This window comes from Homalodisca vitripennis, chromosome 5, assembly GCF_021130785.1.
Source record: "Homalodisca vitripennis isolate AUS2020 chromosome 5, UT_GWSS_2.1, whole genome shotgun sequence".
Taxonomy (NCBI): Eukaryota; Metazoa; Arthropoda; class Insecta; order Hemiptera; family Cicadellidae; genus Homalodisca; species Homalodisca vitripennis.
Genome location: NC_060211.1, coordinates 26703080 through 26724363, shown reverse-complemented (window position 1 = coordinate 26724363; position 21284 = coordinate 26703080). Strand labels below are relative to the sequence as shown.

At 34.1% G+C, this 21284-nt stretch overlaps 1 protein-coding gene across 1 annotated transcript in view; it reads right to left on the bottom strand.

Moving 5' to 3' along the window:
• Nucleotides 1–21284, bottom strand: part of LOC124361883 — a 257011-nt gene that overhangs the window by 21885 nt on the left and 213842 nt on the right. Inside the window, exons 3-5 of the mRNA XM_046815933.1 lie at nt 3600–3701; nt 2708–2836; nt 532–682 (exon numbers count right to left, since the gene is read on the bottom strand). Of these exons, the coding sequence (XP_046671889.1) occupies nt 532–682; nt 2708–2836; nt 3600–3701 (382 nt within the window). The remainder of the gene's footprint in view (nt 1–531; nt 683–2707; nt 2837–3599; nt 3702–21284) is intronic.

Genomic DNA, 21284 nt, shown 5'->3' with positions numbered 1-21284 from the left:
GACTGTGCAAGATATCAATAAAACAGAATATATTCTTTCTTTTAACTCAAGGAGTACATTAGATAATAAGTTAACACACTCAATCAGAGAAGATTGACTACACATCTACTGTACTTTAGGGTTACAAATATGCTTTTGGATTTTGGAAACGCAGAACTCTAACATAACCATTAGTTTTATGCCTGCAAAAATTCCCAACACCCAAGAAACATATGATTAACTTAATCCTTTGAGGTATTTTTCAATAAATTAAGCCTATTTATCTTTCAGATTGGATTTTAGGTGAGAATCTAAAGATTAGAAGAATGCAAAACTCTAACATGCACTCACTTTAAAACATTAGTTTTACCATCTCAGTTAAAATGTGAAATACATGGGTTGCAGTTTAAAAAAATCTGATTTGATGAAACATTCTAGTTTTATCATTGCATTTACTTTTCTTATGTTATTCTCGTCAACAAATTTTGAAGTTTCAAAGTTGAAATTTTACATTGTATACAATGAGAACTCCGTGTTGTTCTGTCCACTGACCTGAGCTGCCTTATGAGCCAGTAGCCGACTAGTCGTGGTGGAACACCCACAGTCATGCAGAACCTGTGCTCCTGGATGTGGAGGCGAGCAGGTCCTGGAGGAATTTTACCTCGAGCAGGCGCTGACTGAATCTGGACCAGGAACTGTTCATCTGGATGACAAACGCAATTAGGTATCATCCTAAAATGTTTCTAACAAGGATAATACAAGTTCTGATTGATGTTTTAGTTGCTGGGCTCTAACGCTCAGCAAGGTTGTCCTTAAGGCTCTGAACAGTTTAAAAGGATGAAACATAATGTTGATAGAGAGCACACCTTAAAAAAATAAAACATAACATTTTTACATCCTTTCCTAACACAGTCATGTGCTATTAAATAGTAACATAATTTTGAATCCAATCCCATTTTTACCTTAACTTCTATGTTTTCAATCTAATCAAATCTAAAAAAAGCACATTGAATTGAGGATTGACCTCATAATAAGTATTTTGGTGCAACAATTTTATAAATTCTGTAAAGATATTTTATAAAAAAGTATTAAGATAAAAACTGGGTTTAGTTACACTGTACATTATTACCCCATAAATAAATGTGAAGTAAAAGTGAGTTTACAAATAAATAAGAGCTCCTGAAATAAAAATACATTTCTTCCTATCTACATCAGGTCAGTAAGAATCATGATATATTCCAATGTTAGCATATAAAATATTTAATTTTTCAGTAATACAAATTTATAAGCACAATTGTTTCTTGATGTAAATACTTTCTAAATGTTTTCATTCAACCAAACTGTACCAGGAGGATATAATTTTAAAGTTTTATTATTTGAGTTTTTTAATAACCATATGCGGTTTTGATCTCTATATACATTATATCTCTTTATAGAAATCTTCACTGTATAAAATTTAATACATAAATTAAATACAAAATTCAATACAACTATCAAAAACTTAACATCATTATTAAATTTTGAGTTAAATCATAGAGTTCACACTGGAGTGAAACACAGATACATGGGAGTTCAAGGATCATTTCTGAGGAAAGTCTGAATTTTAATATAAAATGTGAAGTGCATGAAGGGCTCAATTCAGAGCTAAATATTTTCCACAAAAAATATTTTATTCCTTATAGTTTTAAATTAAAATGATGAAAATGATCATGAATTGTAACTGTTTAGAAACAACTGCTAAAGCTATCCAAAATTATAGATAATGAGAAATATACATAATAAGCAAGTAGCAATTGGATGTAGTTATATTAAAAAAATGCCAGTTTCTTGATTTTAAAATCTGTACTATTAAATATAAGTATAATAGTGTCTGTCTGTGTGTTTGTTAGTCAGTCACATAAAAAGTACTGGTAAAAAGTACTGGATCGATTGTGTATTTACTGAACTATCCTAAGATTCTCTTTCTCCAAGGTTGTTGGTAATCTTCACTTGCCACTGGATGAGTCTCTCTCTCGTGTCAAACACCAGAACCACAGTAACATCCTGGCAGATAATGGCGATAGTGTTGGACTCTTTGTCAAGTGTAAAACCTGTAATATTGAGTTTGATCTCACCTTCTCCAAGGTTGTTGGCAATCTTCACTTGCCACTGGATGAGTCTCTCTCTCGTGTCAAACGCCAGGACCACGGTAACATCCTGGCAGATAATGGCGATAGTGTTGGACTCTTTGTCAAGTGTAAAACCTGTAATATTGAGTTTGATCTCACCTTCTCCAAGGTTGTTGGTAATCTTCACTTGCCACTGGATGAGTCTCTCTCTCGTGTCAAACACCAGAACCACGGTAACATCCTGGCAGATAATGGCGATAGTGTTGGACTCTTTGTAAAGTGTAAAACCTGTAATATTGAGTTTGATCTCACCTTATCCAAGGTTGTTGGCAATCTTCACTTGCCACTGGATGAGTCGATCTCTCGTGTCAAAGGCAAGGACCACGGTATCATCCTGGCAGATAATGGCGATAGTATTGGACTCTTTGTCAAGAGTAAAACTTGTAATATTGAGTTTGATCTCACCTTCTCCAAGGTTGTTGGCAATCTTCACTTGCCATTGGATGAGTCGCTCTCTCGTGTCAAACACCAGAACCACAGTAACATCCTGGCAGATAATGGCGATAGTGTTGGACTCTTTGTCAAAAGTGTAAAACCTGTAATATTGAGTTTGATCTCACCTTCTCCAAGGTTGTTGGCAATCTTCACTTGCCACTGGATGAGTCGCTCTCTCGTGTCAAACGCAAGGACCACGGTAACATCCTGGCAGATAATGGCGATAGTGTTGGATTCTTTGTCAAGCGTAAAACCTGTAACAATTAAATGCATCTTGGGATTTATATCTTAGTTTATAACAAGAAAATACTAGTGATAATACTTAACATTAAATTTTGTAACAGTAATCTTCCTGTTGTTTAAAATTGGTCAGTAACCTCCACTTTAACGGACACTTGATGGAGCCAAAGAGAGTGAAAACCCACAAATACAAGCTGTATGGGTTCAGGGCTCGATAGTCAGTCTTGCCAACGATTTAATTGTGTTTAGGCAATAAATTAGTTTTGGAACTTTAGTGGTTTCTAAGGTAAACACGAGGGGTCATCAACACACCACTGCGTGCTTCAAGGACAACACTATGTCAACATTTCAAAATGTAATTCCACACAATGTCACTGGGTTTTCGGTTTACTTGTATTAAAATTCTTTAAGAATATAAAAAAGAACACAAAAGAATACACACTTAAGTAGAACTTTATCCCTAAGTTACAATTGTGTACTAGTGGCTGCTCAAAACAAGTCATAATTGATAAGTCTGCCTCATTGTTATTTGTAACATCTGGCCATAAACCCGTGAGCTTCCTAAATGCAACTGCTGCAATTGCTCTAAAATATCAGGTTCTTGGAATTAGAGTGGAAATTATTGGGTGTTAAGATTGTTTCTTAATTTTTCCTGTTTTTATTTTTGGCTTGATACACTTATAGAAAGACATTTTTCTTTACCATAACGTAATTGAGACCATTCTTAATAGAAAATATATAAGAATGTAACGTAAGGGTGAGAATAAATTGCCTTGCCTGTCTGAACTCCCAGGAAGTGCTGAAGGGATAAGGATGCCTTGGTTTGTCCTTGTTTGTATCTGTCCTTGCTGTCCCTGTACAGCTGGAGATGGAGACAGTCTGAAACATAGGCAAACTCAACGTTATGGAAATATTATTTTCTAAATATCCATAGAATAGAATTGAACTCAATTTGTTACTGAAGAAACCTCTACTAAGAAAGCTACAAAGATTTTATGTAAAAGTTTCTAAAACCAAGGAAAAGGAATTGAAAATAATTTGTATCATTATAATGTGGCTATACTTGACATACAAATATTTCATAAATTGCAGATGACAACCTGGCATATGCACAAAATGTGTGATGAATTGGCCATATACATCACTTTTCAGATAGGTACAAACAATATTACTAGTTCTTCCTAAAATAGTAGCATTTTTAACACATTATTTTTATAAAATTTAAATACTTACATTAAAACAAGACATATTTATAGAATATGTTACTATATCAGTTACGCACAGAAGTGAGCATGTTGTCTTTTACTGTCCAGTTGATTCTATATAGATAATTAAGATATTAAATAGGTTATTAGGAAGGATATTTTGGGAATTGTATAATTTTGAAGTCTTCCTGTGTACTTTTTTAGTACTACACAGTTTAATTTTTATTTGGCCACTATTCAGGAAGTTGTAGGATAATTTCTTTCTTTCCTGTACCGATTATAAGACTGTATAAGAACCAAAGGTATAAAAGCACTAGTATAAAATATATATACTTGTGAATTGAAAGTTGTGAATTTCTATGTGAAATCCAATACAGACGTCAAATATAAAACGGAACATTTAGGCTTAGGCTATCTGTAAAATAGACTACCTTTCTTACTTTGATTATTGTATTTTATTACTTAATAGTGCAGTCATTGAGCATTATTGGTCCGAATTTTTTTTACTGTGAACCGAATTGCATAAAATTTTGGAATTAGGTTCATCTTACCCTTAACTTCAAAAAGTGAAAATGATTTGAACTCCGCAACCACCCTGGGGGTGGTTGCCACCCCTTCTCGGGAGTGAATTTATTTTTTTTTTTCAAAATAACCTCGGGATATCGATAGAAGGCCTAATTTTAAGCAAAAAATCATCTATAACGTTTTTCGAAAAATCCAATACTTTTCAAGTTATTGGTGAATTGTTTCACGTTTTTTCATGGGTTTTTTGCAATTATCTCCAAAAATATACGTTTTATCGAAAATTTTTATAAAGAACACAATTGTAGCAGGTAAAACAATGAACAATTTTGTTTTTTATAAAGTATTCTAAGTGCAATATTAAGCTAGATATTATAAATCAAAGCAGTATTTTTATTTTGTCTGAAATTTAATCGATGTGGTCAATGCCATCTAGCGGCGAGCAGATGCATTTTTAGGCATTCCATAATAAAAAAGAGTTTTATAGTGCTTGAAATAAGCTTTAAAATGAGCACTATTAAAAGTCTTTTGCACGTAAAATAAGTGAGCTGTATTGCAAATAAGAGGAGCATCTAATGTTTTGTCTTTTAAATCAAGTTTCATAAGTGCCATTTCCACCAAAAATTAAAAAATAATCGTATTCCGCCTAGAATCAACTTTATTATGAAGAGTTTTAATAGATTGTATCAGTTTTGGCTGCTTCAGGACACATATTTTTCAAAAAAAGTCCCGATTAAAAAAAATTTCAAGTTTTTAAAAAACCACCTTTTTTTCATAATATCTCAAAAATGACGACATATACGAATAAAAGTGTAGGTATGAAAAAGTAGGTATATTTTTGACAAACAATTTGGATTTTTCTGTAAAACAAAAATTGACGGAAATATGATTGTTTAAAAGAGCGCGTGGCAGCGCAATCACAGCCTCTCTTAAGCACTTTAACCCTTCACCGTTGAGAAAAAGGTTTTTTTTACTATATATTGCAATAAAGGATGTTGTAGCTCTCTTAATTACCTTTACAATGGTTTTTTATAAATTGTGATAGCATGAAAATTGAAGGAGTTATGGTCAAAAAACTTATATTTTATTCTACTTAGTAACTGAAAATTTCGGACTGTGAATATTTGGAGCAATGTGAAAGTACGCAGTATAATAGAGACCCAATCTATTGTAATGTGCATATATATACATAATATGGCTTATATATTTTGGGAAATGTAGGCATGAATACATACCAACTTTCTTATATGTATATATAACACATTTGAGTGAATTTTGTATAATTTGTAAATATTTTATCCAATAAATGGCAATTTTTTTACTCTAAATTAAATTATTTTTAAATAATATGTAATCATATATATTTACTGTTTTAATTTAGGGGTAGTTTTAAGGGTAGAAAAGCTTAAGAATATGATAATCATTTTCAAGGAGTGTGGAATAATATTAAAATCCTTTTCATTTTATCAAAAAAAATTTTAACAATTTTTTTTTATCAAGGGATAGTTTTCAAGGGTTAAAAAGGGGGTTAAAAATTTGATAATTATTATAGAAAATATAAAAATATTACTAACTCTATACTTACATCTTTTTATATCATACCAAAAGTATTTTTTTTTGTGATTTTTCGATTTAGGGGTCGTTTGCAAGGGTTGTAAGATGTTCAAGGGGTTGAAAATGATTTTAATATGAGGTAATTGTGTTATAAAAACACTTTAAAATTTCACCACTTACTATTAAACATGTTTTCTAGCGATAAAATGGCTCAATGTCGATTTTTCCATTAAGGGGTTGTTTACACCCCTTAAAAATAATAGGCGGAGTTCAGATCATTTTCACTTTTGAAGTTAAGTGTAAGATGAGCCTAATTCCAAAATTTCATGCAAATCGGTTCACAGTAAAAAATTCGGAGGTAAGGACCGTATATTTCGCTTCAATGACTGCACTATTAAACCACAATGGTCTAAATACATCAGTGGTGTATGTATTGTGTACATGCATTGTGTGACAATCTAGGATTTTCTATACGTAAAAGAGGTTCTTTTACAAGAAACGAGTACTCTTATAGAGATAAAGAATTGCGAAGGGTGTTACCTTCAATCCCGTCCCCGAGCCGGACAGAACAGAAGGGTAAATACCCCTTAATCTTCCAGGGGAAGGGAAGTGTATCAACGGCCCTAATCCCCGGCGGCAGCGCGGTTCCTTATCTCGCGCTTAACACGATTTGCTTCTATTCCCGCGCAATTAGCGCTGATTCTGTTAACTTGATGAGATTGTGGAGTTCTTGCGGCAGCGCGTCCCACTCCCTGCGATATGTGGAGGACTCGCACTCGCACGTCAGGCTGTTCCGGCCTTCAGCAGATTACAAGCCTGCAGGCATTAGTTCGTCAGCAGACGTTCCGATCCGGGCGGGCGTTACAGCTGAGTGCTGATGTAACATTCTTTATTCATACTGCATCTTTCCAGACCAAGCCCGTTTTCGCAAAAGTTAACAGTAAAAAGTACGTTTTATTTTTCCGCCCCTCCCCTCCAAAAAACAATAAACCAGAAGAGGCCAACCCACTTTAAAGCTTCATTCCGACCTCATGGGCCACTGGCCTGTGCGAGGATCTTATCAAACACAATAAGGGGAAGAGTCGATACAGTACAAGGATAAAAAGTGCAAGGTTACAGTCAGGATTTGAACCTGCGCTATCTCTAACTCAGACCCAAAGTCCAACGCCTTAGCCCGTTCGGCCATTGGCACTCCACATTTTCCGGATCCTTCTAATTTTTCAACGATTGAATGCAATAAACGATACTTGGGAATATATCTAAGTCAATGGGATTTACTTCATTGGAGTATTAAAACTTTTGAAGTGATGTATCCCAAAGATTGGGGATGTCACTTTGAACTGCAGACTTTTAAAACAATCCCAAATTTATGATACATCGTTGGACACGGAACATCAATTTGAGAATTTTAGTGCAATCGGATGTTTATAGGCTATTTTTATTTATTTCCTAGATATCCAAGGTAAAAATGTAAATATTGCGCATTGATAAAATTCGTCACAACAAAATTTAAATAATTTGAAATTTCAAAGACAAATTGAACACTTAATTGATTGGTTATTCAAGCAATTCATGACGTACTATAATCTTCAAATGGGACTCAAGGTATGATGTCTCTTTCGTGAGCTAGACATTATTAATGGAGGGATATTCTGCGTTTTATTTCATAATACTTGAAAATTAACTAACATGTTACCGTTACACGGAATTTAAACAAAATTATGCACCAGGGCAAGGTTTGTTAATTATCAATGGTTTTGATGACAAAATAGGGGTGCACCATGAGGAAAAAAACAAATAAAAATATTTCTCTCACTATTAAATTATAGTCTGGTTTTTTTTATTCTTCACGAGCCTTCGAAGAAGATCATTGTGGTAAATTTACTATAAATTTCGTTTAAAAGAAAAGTAGAATCAAAAATCCTTTTAAATATTTTAAAATTAATAATTTTCTCTCTTTGCACACGGCTAGTACTAACCTCATAGGCAGTATTATTGGGTATAATAAGTACTAACGAAACGTTTCTAAATGGGTTATATGTTTTCGCCTCCAAATTTACCATTCTGTCTGGTTGATTATGTATTTCCCAGCTTCATCTTTCCGTAAAGCATTTAAGGATCAAGGTGTAAACATTTAGATGCCAGTTGGTACACACTACAGCTAATTGAAGTTGCAAGTTGAAACCATTTATTTCCTTATCCATTCGTCAAAGTTGGGATCAATTTACAAGCGAATGGAGGCTGTCTCTTGTAATGGATAATACAGTCTTGAGGTCATGTCAGGAGACGCTTGCATGCAATATGGGGCACGCTGCAGCTCCAGGCTGACAGCTAAGTGCTCTATACATATGCAACACGTTGACGTATGCAAGCCTAATGGAGACGAATGTTCATGCAAGATACTGTTACAGCTCCGCATTACATGCAGAACAGTCTGTAACCCTCATATTTTATTGAACGGTGTTCTGAAGCAATGTGAAAAAGAATGTTGTGATGGCAAAACAGCCGTCATGGCTAAAACCGCAAAAAGTAAAGCCTACAGTGTTTCGAATAATTTTTACTACAATTAATAATCGGAATTTAGTAACACAAGATAAGTTTTAAATAAACTATTGCATAACAACAGATTCATCAGTTATAGGCCGATTTTGTATAAATGAAAAATTATGACTGCAATTTCCTCATTGTAGTAACTTACCGAAAATGTATGCATAACTTCACTGAACATGAACCCCAAATCACCTACGATGAAAAGTTTCAAAAAGTAGAAAATAACGGAGAGAACAAGACAACTAACTTAGTTCGAGATATTTATAGAATAGATTTTTGTACCAAGTTTCACCCTGTTTGGGCTTTTATGGGACAGGTATCGTTTCCACACGCTGCGTTATATAGCATATGCACGTACAAGTTGAAACTTGGTACAAAAATGTATTTTATAAATATCTCGACTAAGTTCGTTGGTCCAGCTTGGTTCGCCATTTTGTTTCAATACGGTCACGGTTCAACATTTTAAAATTCACAATTGCGTTATTTATGAAGTTTAGATGAAAATAAAAAGTATTCTGGAATTTTTAGAAAATGTCCTGAACTTTTACATGATTAATTGTTTTGTATTTCAGACTGATTACATGTATTATTACATGTAAATCCCATAAGAATAAATTAATAATACTTCAGCTGTCACAACATGATCTATCTACTTCTTCCCAATGAGCCTGAAGGACTATTTATAATTTTAAATATTTTTAAAATAATTTTTAATTTTAATTTGTTTTTGTTGTGCATTTTAATTTTTTATTACACACGTTTTTTTTTTTTCGGTGGACACCTTTAGGTTAGTAATATAATTGGTTAGTATGAAGATAGCTCGTTAAAACGTGCAAAGTTTCTAAAAGATACATTTAAATTTATTTCTTTATTATTCATTTATCGACGTTGCTATTTTGGGTACACTCTGCTTTCGTTGTCCTTATATAAACAAGATAGGAGTATACGCTACATCACGTGTAACGTAAAAGTTAAGAAATCTTTAGCTCATTTCATTAGGCTGCATTTGCTACTAAGTCACGTGTTAAAATGTCACTTGCTTGTACTTAGTTTTTCGAGAAGGCAATCTAAAAATATTCACTGACACTCAGCCAATTCTATAGGGTGGTAAGGACCATCATCGAACTGTGGTTCCAGTATAGAAAATAAGCTTCGTGTAAAATTTAAAGACTTTAATGATTTAGAGACACAAAAATGTAATTTTCCCAGACCCTCCTCGAGTGGTACGCTTCACTAAAGCTCAGCCAATAAAATTTTCGAGGACCTATAGAACAATCTTAATCATCACTTCCATTTTCATTCTGCACGGACGAGGAATATAAAAAGTCCTGTCGTAATTTCCTAAAAAGATTCGACGTTTGAAATGTTTTCCCATTCGGCAAAATAATTCATTACTGTATCACATCTGAAACGCGAATATTAACAAGAGAAAACAAAAACGTCAACAAATTAATTCAATCAGGCCGGGCCCGGACGGCTGAGTTGACATGCTCTCCGTGTTGAGGTTGGCAATTGTTTCATTAGCTAAAATGTTTTCAGGTTTCACATCGTCGGTTCGACTGATGAATATACAACCACTGTGGAGCTAAGTTGTGGCTGATTGCATTTTTAAATGAATGAATGAATGGATGAATGAATACTATTAAACAGCAGACCAATCAATCAATCACCTTTAATTGACAAACGGTGAGCTAAACAAGCAATTCTTTAAAACTTAAATTTTGTCGCTTTGACAATTTTAGAGACTACAAAATCGCATTTTTAACGACTTCAACAAATCAGGAGGTTATACAGTTCGATCTGTTTTATGCCTTTTTCGTGTCTGTCCAACGACTGTTCTTAAACTACCGACCCGATTTTGATATTTACATTTCTTTGTTTTTTTTTTTTAAGTTAAAATAATTCTTTTATTAGAAAAAAAATCTATTACAACGGGGAAAATTGCAACTAAATGTTTGTTTCTCACATTTGTATGGAATCTTTACGGACCTTCACCGGACTTTCTCATCATTCAGAAACTAAGACTGTAGTGGGAAATCGAGATGTGCACTTTTTCCATTTAAGTCTGTGACACTGCATTGATTATTTTATTTGACATATTAAAATTTATTTATTGACTAGCACATACCCGCGGCTTAGCTCGCAATTTCTATGCAACATTCCGTGTATTTGTTTGAACAGCTCCCACGATTTCAGGAACACTTGAACTATTTTAGATCAATTTAGAGGAACTCCAAAGTTGAAGTTCATAGTTTTCTTAGTGAAAGCACTTGTGACGTAATATGATAGCTCCTATGATATTTAAAAAGTGGATTAAGTCATATATCGTGCATTAGATACCTATTTTACAGAGTTCATGTTAAAGAGGGCCAGAAGTTAAGCAAAAGTGTGAGTAATTCTTATTTCATGTATTGCACTTCTAGTTCAAATTAATTATATCTACAACGTAAAATTAGAGTTTGCTATTTTGCTCCGAGAAACCATATAAAAAGATCTCTATATATAATTTTGTAATGAACAATACAGTATCAGTCAAACACAGTATAGTTTTCTAAATTGAATGGGAATAGATATTGTTATTGAAAATTAAAAACTAAAAGCAACATCAATAATACTAACACATTTTAATACTTACATTATGACAGTTACCATCCATGTATAAAGATAATACATGATACAGTAAAGTTCTTGTTTCCCAGTCGATGTTCGATATGTCATACAATAGGAAATACCTCGGTCTAGTCTAGAAATGTCAGTATTTATATATCTAATCAGTATCGTATACCTCTTCAGTGAGAAATAAATGTCACATCGATTTTCTGTCATAAAATTGCATTTAGTGTCTCTTGTATTGCTTCGTGACCCAGAATAAATAAATTGGTTTGCATTGACACGATGTTGAAATAAAAATTGTTGTTACTTTTGTTATGCTTTCACTCTATAAATGTAAACGAATGTATACACCTTAAATGTCTAAACTTTATATGCACTAAAACACAGCGCCAGCAAGCGTCAAGATTGAGACAAGAAAGAAACAAAACTATTTCAGTTTTCCGCTGACAGAGACTTCACAGTTGTTAGCACAAAGGCGTTTCTTCTAACCACACAAAGAGGTAATAAGTCAAAATAATCGAATGAAATTGACTACAATCGTTAGGTCGATTGTTATTCGGTCGAATTATGCTTGTTTTAGGAAAAACAACACCTGAAATACGAAAAAAGTCGATTTTTTAAACGTGTATGTAGTGCCACATACAGGCGCAGGCGGTGCCAGTTTATTGCAGTATGCCCTGTGTAATGTAGGCTATATTTATTGCAGATGAACACATACAGCCAGACACGCAAGAATAAGTATGCGTTCTGGGACATACCTTCAAATTAACCTTTTTCATAACTAATAATACCCAAATTCTCGAAGCTGCTTTCATGAAAAACTTGTATATTGTTTATGCACGTTAAAAAAGTAGAATACAATATTTGTTGCCTTTAATGACGAGGCAATATGGAAATTAGCCTTTACATAGTTTTCAGTCAGGTTAATTAACTAAACAAACAATTATGCCGTTTAGTATACACATATTAACTCGACATTACACTGATTAACTCTACGAAGTGTAAATTTGTTGTATTATTAGTCTGGAAAGCCCAGCATTGCATACTATTCCCAATTATCGGAACTTATTGTGTGGTTTAAACAAAAAAAGTACTATAGTTCCAAAATTTGAAACATTTAAAAACATTGTTAAACTTATATAGTAGTTAATCTATTGGAGCTCTTGCATTATTTGGTTATAAAGCACAACACATTACTGGAATTATTATTGTTTTGTATTATTATATACAAAAATACAACAACTTTTAATCCTTTTTGAAGTTCTCAAATCCGTGAGAAATGTTTTCCTGAAGTTTCACATCAAGACTGTTATTAGAGTTAGCACCCGAGGGCTAGACTGCTTGCAAAGCATTCTTCAAAGTTGATAAGAAAACAGAGGTTTCCTGTAATTACTGAAGTAAACGAAGCAGACACTGAAGATAACGTAGCCCCCGCCCAAATAAAACATTCTTGGGTGAACTCTTTATTCCGAATGTTGTGAAGCGTTATGTGTCTACTTTCCTTGTTCACCACATTGAAGTTAATTGCCCGTAAAACTGTCATTTATGCTGTAAACAATGAAGAAGTACAAAGTTACATCGCATTACTAACAAAAAACAAGGTGGGAATTAGCCACACCACGTAACAGGCTTGGCTGAGGTGGCAAAATGTTAAGTGAATGAATGAATGAATGAATGAATGAATGAATGAATGAATGAATGAATGAATTGATTTATTTCCCAAATATATGTACAATATTACAATCCAAACTTTACAATTAACTTCTAAAAAATTTTTATTACATTACCGAACAGAGTTTGAAATGAGAACAAAGAATAAATATCATAAGAAATAATCATCATAAAATAAACATCATAAAAATAACATCATGTATAAAACATTGTCCTCGGGAAATGAGCCTGCATGGGCTATGATGCCTGTGCGCAGACTCGAGTTGCTCACGCCTGAAGAAATAACGGACTGGATATACATTAAAAAAATGAATATAAAATATAATACAAAATAATACACTATTATATACCACATACACACTTGAATCTGGAATGAATGTATTAAAAGGAAAAAACCGTGTAATTTTAATATGTACCTGTTTTAAAGAATTGAATATTATTAATTTTAAAAACATTTACATATTAGCAACAAGGGTAAATAAGCAGGGTCACCGCAGATTATAACCCATAAGTATATAGATAACTTATGTCCTTCTCCAGATGTCCTGGGGACTAATATACACAGATATACGTCATACAAAATAGAAATTGCTGCATCCCTGTGGCAGCCAAAAATAAAATTATATCAGCCTGTAGAATGATAGGCTTTAATGACGCTCAGCCTAATTCCATGGTTGGACATGCACCATCAAAGAAATCCTGCTTGTCTATATAGAAATTAGTTACAATGCACAATTTAAAGATAAGTAGTATATATATATATATATATATATATATATATATATATATATATATATATATGTATATATATTATCTTTCTCGAGATACATTGCTGCATGACACATCCACATTTTTGTTTATTGAGTTGAAATTCATGGCAGTATTAAAATAATAAAAGCTCTGATAAGGAAAGAAGAGTACAATAATGTTAAGTGCGATTCAGTCAAATCTTGTAACAAAATTTTAAAATTTACTTGTTTATATTACTGTATGAACTAGCTACGTCTGTTAATATGCCGCATGTGAAACTCTCATTTGATTATACATACTTAGCTTGTTTAAAAATGTATTAATTCTGCTATTTCTCTTAGTTCTGCTCAGTCAAATACCATGTAGTGTTCCATTCAAATAGGCAAATGGAACTAAGTGTTTCTTTTATAGAAATTAAGCTTCATGTACAAATTTCAAGCCTGTAGGTCAGATCGTTTAGAAGATCTTGCGGACAGATAATTAGACAGACAGAAATGAGATCTTTTCAGCCCCATGAGAGATAAGGCTTCGCTAATGCTCAGCAAATAAACACGCATTTCTACTATCTACTTATTTCAAATAAATAAAACAAATATCGAGGACCATTTTATACCAATTTATAAAAGGGTATTTTAGCTCACGATTTTGCTACTTTTAAGAATATAAAACTACAGTTGTATGGCATCAATTCAAGAAGGTCAGTAACAAAACAGGAAGTAGTATCTGGGAGCGACAGACAACTTCCGGTTAGTGTCAGCGTGCATTTGTCATAAAAACGGAAGGCGTCTGATGAACTGCTGTGACTCGGCTGATTCGGGCCATTAAATATGTGATTAGTTTGACAATACTGGTTTATTAGCATAGCGTCAGTCTGCTAAATTTGGCTCATTCTGCTTCTGTGTAAAATTGACTCTACACAAAGTGCCTACAATTAGCAATCTACGTACGTTTCTCAAATCCTGACTGTGCTAAATTTATTCTTGTAACCCAACTTAACAGGTTAGTGGTTCGTGGGTAATTTACCAGTAGAGGTCCAAATAATACGTAATAGTAAATAAACTTCATCAGCTTTGATTGGAATATTTCACAAGTAAATATGTTTGTTTTAAGAACGTTTTGAAAAGGAATTGTTCGTATTGGTCGTTGATGCTTCAGCCAATCACGATACAGATCCCTTCGCGTCTGTACAGGCGGATATTATTATTGGCAGTTTCACAGCGAGGCTGATATATTTCAAGAATTTAATTGTGTGAGCAATGTGTTCGACAAGGTGTGGCCCGCAAACTTTGTGTTAGTTATAGCACTGGCCTTGCAAGCGTGGAAATAGGAAAATTTTACATTTATGGTAAGTTATAGTTCGAAAATATCTAAAACTGTAACCATACAGAGTTTGGGAATTTTTTTGTCGGCAAATCAGTTTAACGTATGTTTTTACAGTTATACAGAACAGTGTTTATTAGAAACTACATATTTATTCTATAAACTTTACAATTATTTAAACCAAAAAAAGAATGATTTACTTACACCTTAGAAATTTTAAAAAGGTAATTTTGTTATATACTTTGATAGTATGTAAAAATAATTAAATTAAATTAAAATACAACTATAAACGGCTAATTGATATTTTAATCGTTTAATTTCTAATTTTATATTGTTACGTAAGATTTTTATCGATATAAACATAATTGAAACAAACTGTATATACTTTTTTTTCAGAAAATATTTTAAAAGTTTATATTGCACTGAAAATTTAACCCAGTAGATTAAATTTGTTCTTTGATCAATTTCTGCTCTGTAATTACACTTAGTAACGAGTAATTTTATTATTTGGCAAAATTTTGACAAATTCAGCCTAACGCTTACTGTTAATTATATTGAAAATAAATTACTTACAGAAAGACTCTCAAACTAGTTCTTATACCACATACAATATCGAGTAATGCTGTCCATTTTATAAAACCCGACCTTACAGTGATTATTGGGGAAACCGATTGTAAACCTTTGGTAGTTGGACTACCACAATGTTGCGTAGTTGTGAATCCACGACAATGACGTATTTGTAGTGCGTATATGATATAGAGGGGGTAACTGTTACTGCAACAGCAGTGGAGCAACACCACTGTCGATATACCCCGGCTGTAGTGGTGTTGCTCGGGACTCAGGTGGTACAGGGGTGTTATATTCGCTCTTCTTTGTCAGAGCAGGATCAGGTTGAGAAACAAACGCGTGCAATTTCACGTGGAAAATTTCATTTCTCACACACAGACGTGCGCGGAATGTCGGGACCAGTTCGTGATGATTACATATTTTCAATCCGCCTACGTATTTTTTGTCACTGATAAGTACGCTAACACACATAGACAACAGGGAGAAATGCCCAGCGGGTAATGTGGACCCCTTAATTATCTCTAAGGTATAGGCACTCATTTTAGCGGGAAACAACTTGTAAATACTGTTTACTAGACACCGGATGACCTTGGCGCCTTACATGCGTGGAGTCAGGCAGGGCATTTCTTTTTACAGCTGCAGTAACTTCGTAAGGTATATAACTTATTTAAAATTTCAATAACTATAAATACACATAGTTTTTATAGGTATTACATGCAATATTTGAGTGTATGATCATTAACAATTAAATTTTAACGATGAATAGGTATTTTGTGGTTTTCCAAAATTATGAGCCCTCCCCACATTGCCCCGACATTACACTTTTGGCTCACATGTGGCTCACTTTTCCATGATTATGTTGTTTGGCAGTAAGTTTGTTTTTAAGATTGAAATTTAAGTTCGCAGATCCATTCGGAAACCGTGGAAGAGGGAATAAAAGAAGGCGACAGACAATTAAAGAAACAAAATCCGTTTGTAAAACGAAAAACTATATTTTATACTCTTTAGATTGCTATATCCGACATCTATATTTTATAAAAACAGTTAATATTAAATATCAATTTTATACTGTAGGACTTGGTTGATAGGAAACATTGTAAAATAAAAATAACATTCTTTCTGGTATTCAAATTTGAAATAAATACATAGGGTTTTTAGTAATGAATAAATAGTAGTTAAACGTATAGTGAAGCCTCTCCCGCTAGTTGGTGAATAATTTCAATTTCTGTATGTGTGTGTCCCCGTCTGTATGCACGATAACGTACGAACGAGTTGAACTAGACGGTCCAAATTTGATGTGAAACTCCACCTTTACTTTTCGGTAGTCAAAATGGTAAATATCGGTCATTTGGGAGTCGTCCTTCATGCCATGATCGTACCAAGGGACTTGCCCTGAGAAAGTCGTGGGAGGGGAATTCAGGGGGTGGCAGCCTCTTTTCATTTCAGGACTGCAACTTGTGGTAGTGCAAGGCAACATCCTGGTGCACTCTTCGGACAATCAGGTAATATGGTTTACCAGGACTCCACATATGCGCCTTCAACATTTGGTGTAGAGGCACCGTACGAAGTTGGGCGGTATAAACTCTCTTCGTAAGTCCCGCGTCCCGCTAGGACTTCGTCGAAGAATCTTTTATGGACTCCACTAATTTGGAAAATCTTCTTCTGAAGTCTCTTGTCCTCACTAAAGTGTTAGGGATTGGATATGTAGCTCCTCTCCCATCCAGTCACTCAACAGACTTTTCTACCCGAAGCCAAGCGTTCAAAATGGCACGAATTGTGATTCGGTTGTTGATAAGAGTGTAAAAGAAACTAGTTTTACGCTACCTTATGACATCTGGATTTAATCTATATATATAAAAATGAAACTGTTCGTGTGTAACAGCATCACTCACAAACGGCTGGACGGATTCGCCTAATTTTTTTTTTAATTTGTTCGTCTTGATCTGTAGAAGGTTATAGGATACTTTTTATCCCTTTCCCGATTCAGGATTCCGCCCCACTGGTTACAGAAATACCCGTAAGAAATGCATTGCAGCAAACATATGTTATTAAGTGAAAGAGTCTTTTCAAATTTTTAATCAGCTGTTCTTTGTAAACATATATTACACTTATAGTTTTAAAGCATAGAGTAAGCTTAAGAGAAACGACAAATTTTGTTTAAACTGTTTCTGCAATCACTGTTAAACATAGACTTTACTATCCAGATAATACAATTCAAATTTGACGTAAAAATTCACCTTTAACTGCAATATTTATTTAATATAAACCATGCTCATGCTTGATAAGAAGAGCAATGCAGATATCATAATTACTATCTTACGTTGGCTACAAATATAAAGAATGTTATAAAATCAACCTTAGTTGTTTTTTTTTGACAGAAGTATGGTTCTCAAAACTCCGTGTGTACATATTCTCTCGATCGAGACAACAAAGCAAGCTCAATCGTGGCATCGGAGATATAACTAATTTAATCTAAAATTTATTATAGTAAAAAAAAAATTTACTAAGTAATATAAGGACTTCGGTTCTTAAGATTTGCGTGCGAAGCCGTGGGTAACTTATTGAAATGCGCAGCGAAGCGCGCCGGGTCCGCTAGTTATATACATAAGCAACAAGTGTTCTATATAATCGGATATTTATATAAAGTTGGTCTTCAAAATTTACATTAACATAAAAGAACGTCATAAACACTTACTGGGTAGCACAGACGTGCAAGATAAAATATTGAAACGTATGAAATATAGAAAAAACTGATTCAACTCTTCATCATTTAGCTAAGTTCACAGTCTGCATAACCAAGAACAATCGTTTAAAATATATTTGTTTCGTATGGTAATCATTATTTATGAAACATTATCGATACAGCAATGCGATATAATACTCCATTGTCGAAAGCTATTCGAGGAAAGCTCTCACGCTGACGTCAGATCCGGCGTGCGACTAACCTCGTCCTACATGTGTTGACTTTTGGAAACAAAATATCGTGTTTTTTGTTTACTTAGGACAAAGGCTGAGAAACCCTCACTCACTCAAACTCATCAGTTTTTCTGCACAGCTTCTAGAGTGACAAAATATTACTACAGCTTACACCGTGATCACAATGGGCAAGGATCTGGAGTTAGGGTCGATCTCTACATACACCCCATGTTACAGCCGTACAAGAGTGGTAGTAATCTCTAACTGAGGCATGCCAACTTGAAAAAATGGAAGGCTTTCTTTGTGTCACCCTCAATCGGTAAAAGCGGGAGGGGAGCTGTACTCCTTCACGTTTAAGCTTGAGCACTAGGAGGTACCAATTCTCCACAATAGCCATAGTCCACTATAAGCTTGACCTGTCAGACAAGGTAGCCACTTGAACTGTACTCCTTCTCGTTTAAGCTTGGGCACTAAGAGGCACCAATTCTCCACAATAGTCATCATCCGCTATTAGCTTGACCTATTAACCAAGTTATCCACTTGAACTATACTCCTTCACGTTTAAGCTCAAGCACTTAAGGTACCAATTCTCCACAATAGTCATCGTCCGTTATTAGCTTGACCTATTAACCAAGTTATCCACTTGAACTGTACTCCTTCACATTTTATGCTTGAGCACTAAAAGATACCAATTCTCCACAACAGTCATCGTCCGCTATAAGCTTCACCTGTCAACCAAATTATCCACCTCAATATCTCGACATTTGCGGTTCATGATGTACCACTTCTGCACATCCACTGGAACAACCAAATGTAAGTGACAACATTGGATTCTGAAATACTCAATGGAGTTCTACTGGCAGGTATAAACCCTCCCGAAGTGGAATCTCCTGAGTAAGTTATAATCTGAGATAGAAAACGTTGGAAATTGTTTTCCGGAAGGCCTACAACATAAATAGGGCTGTAAAGTCGGCTCTCCCCCAATACAGCCCAAATCCTAGCAATACACTTTGCGGTGCAGTACATTGCCTTTCAAAGTGTTTCCATCCATTTGAACCCTCGAGCCGCACTCCGCAACGTGAGTCCTCTTTACGAGGACACGTTTGTTGTTTCAATGTTGGTAAATTTTAAAATTAACCATAAGTATTTGTAGACCATAAGTTATTTCAGCATATTTTAACAATATAAGGAGAGATTATATCATAATCACAACGGCTGGCACTACTATAATGAGCTTTTGTTTAACAATACGGCGCTTGTTTAGTTCCGAAATGGCCATTACTACGCTTGTTATAATAAAGTCTCCTAAAATATTTAAATGATGACGGATGTATGCACATACTATATATATATATATATATATATATATATATATATATATATATATATATATGTGTGTGTGTGTGTGTGTGTGTGTGTGTGTGTGTGTGTGTGTTCGTGTGTGTGTGTGTGTGTGTGTGTGTGTGTGTGTGTGTGTGTGTGTGTGTGTGTGTGTGTGTTCAATCTCACTTTTTATTGTACATTCGACGTTTCCTGCGGCTTCCCACGCTTTCAGTAAGCTTTGCCCGAGTATGTGCACTTTTGATCGAAATGAATTATATTTACAACGCCGAAGTAGAGTTTGCCTTATTGCCATGATCAAGAAAGTCTGTAGCCATTGTACACGTACATGTACATTATTATAAAGTGGTTTAACATTCAAGCACACCAGAAATTTATTTTAAACACTGATATAAATCATAACTTATCGCCTTCAAGTAGTGTTTGGCTATTTAATATACGTAGCTGTCTCGTAATTGCAGTTTATAGTGTGCAGGCACTTTGACAACTTTTATGCTTTGCAGCGCCGCCTGGTGGCGAGTTACATCAATGGGCATAGCATATACACCTTCTCCGTGGAAAAATACACATACATAAAAATTTCCATAATGATCGGTCAAATGGTTTACGATTCTATAAAGGACATACAGACAAACATTCATTTGTACATCCTTAATATACCAGTATAACAATGTTTCGTTTGGAAGGAATATTGTAATTTTTCTGTATCTGATCCCATCATTTTGAATGCCATGAAATACAATATCAACTGTAAAATGTTTAAATACGAAAGCCATAATGTTTCAACCATTAGCGTGTGTTACTATTTTGTACATTCACAAATTATTACAGCTCTATATATTATTTGATTCGTGTAGCATTTTCCAGTAATGTATTTTCAAAATTGACACAACCCGGAGTGAAGAATGATTTATAATCTGCACAATATGTTCAGCTAAATCAACAAGCGCAGATAATTTTCCTGGAACTCCAATCCCCCGTATATGCGAAACAGTAATCTCTAAAATAAACACGATTTCCTTCTCAGCGACACATTGGAAAATCACATTGTCCTATTTGCTTACTGGACCCTCCTCTTTTCGCTTTTCGGATTCGTAGCAAAATTCTTTTTCTCCTGTTCTGTCGTTTTATTGAGTTTGACTTTAAGACATTGGGTTTTTGGTGACAGTAAAGTCAAGCGTTCATGACAACTGTCCATGTTAACCCCTTTGAAAAAGTAACAGTTTACTTGTAGGTATGAATAAAACAGATTTCATTTATTATATTCATTAAATTTAGTTATTAAGTGCTGTCAATGTTTTTGGCGACGATTATTTTCATTTAACACGCCTTTTATTTGGCCGTTGATGAGATTATGGAATAAAGGAATTCCAATGTATAACACAATATTTGTGTATAAAAATGAGAGAATGGAGAAGAAGCTTTGCAGGAGAGACGATATGGAGACAGAACT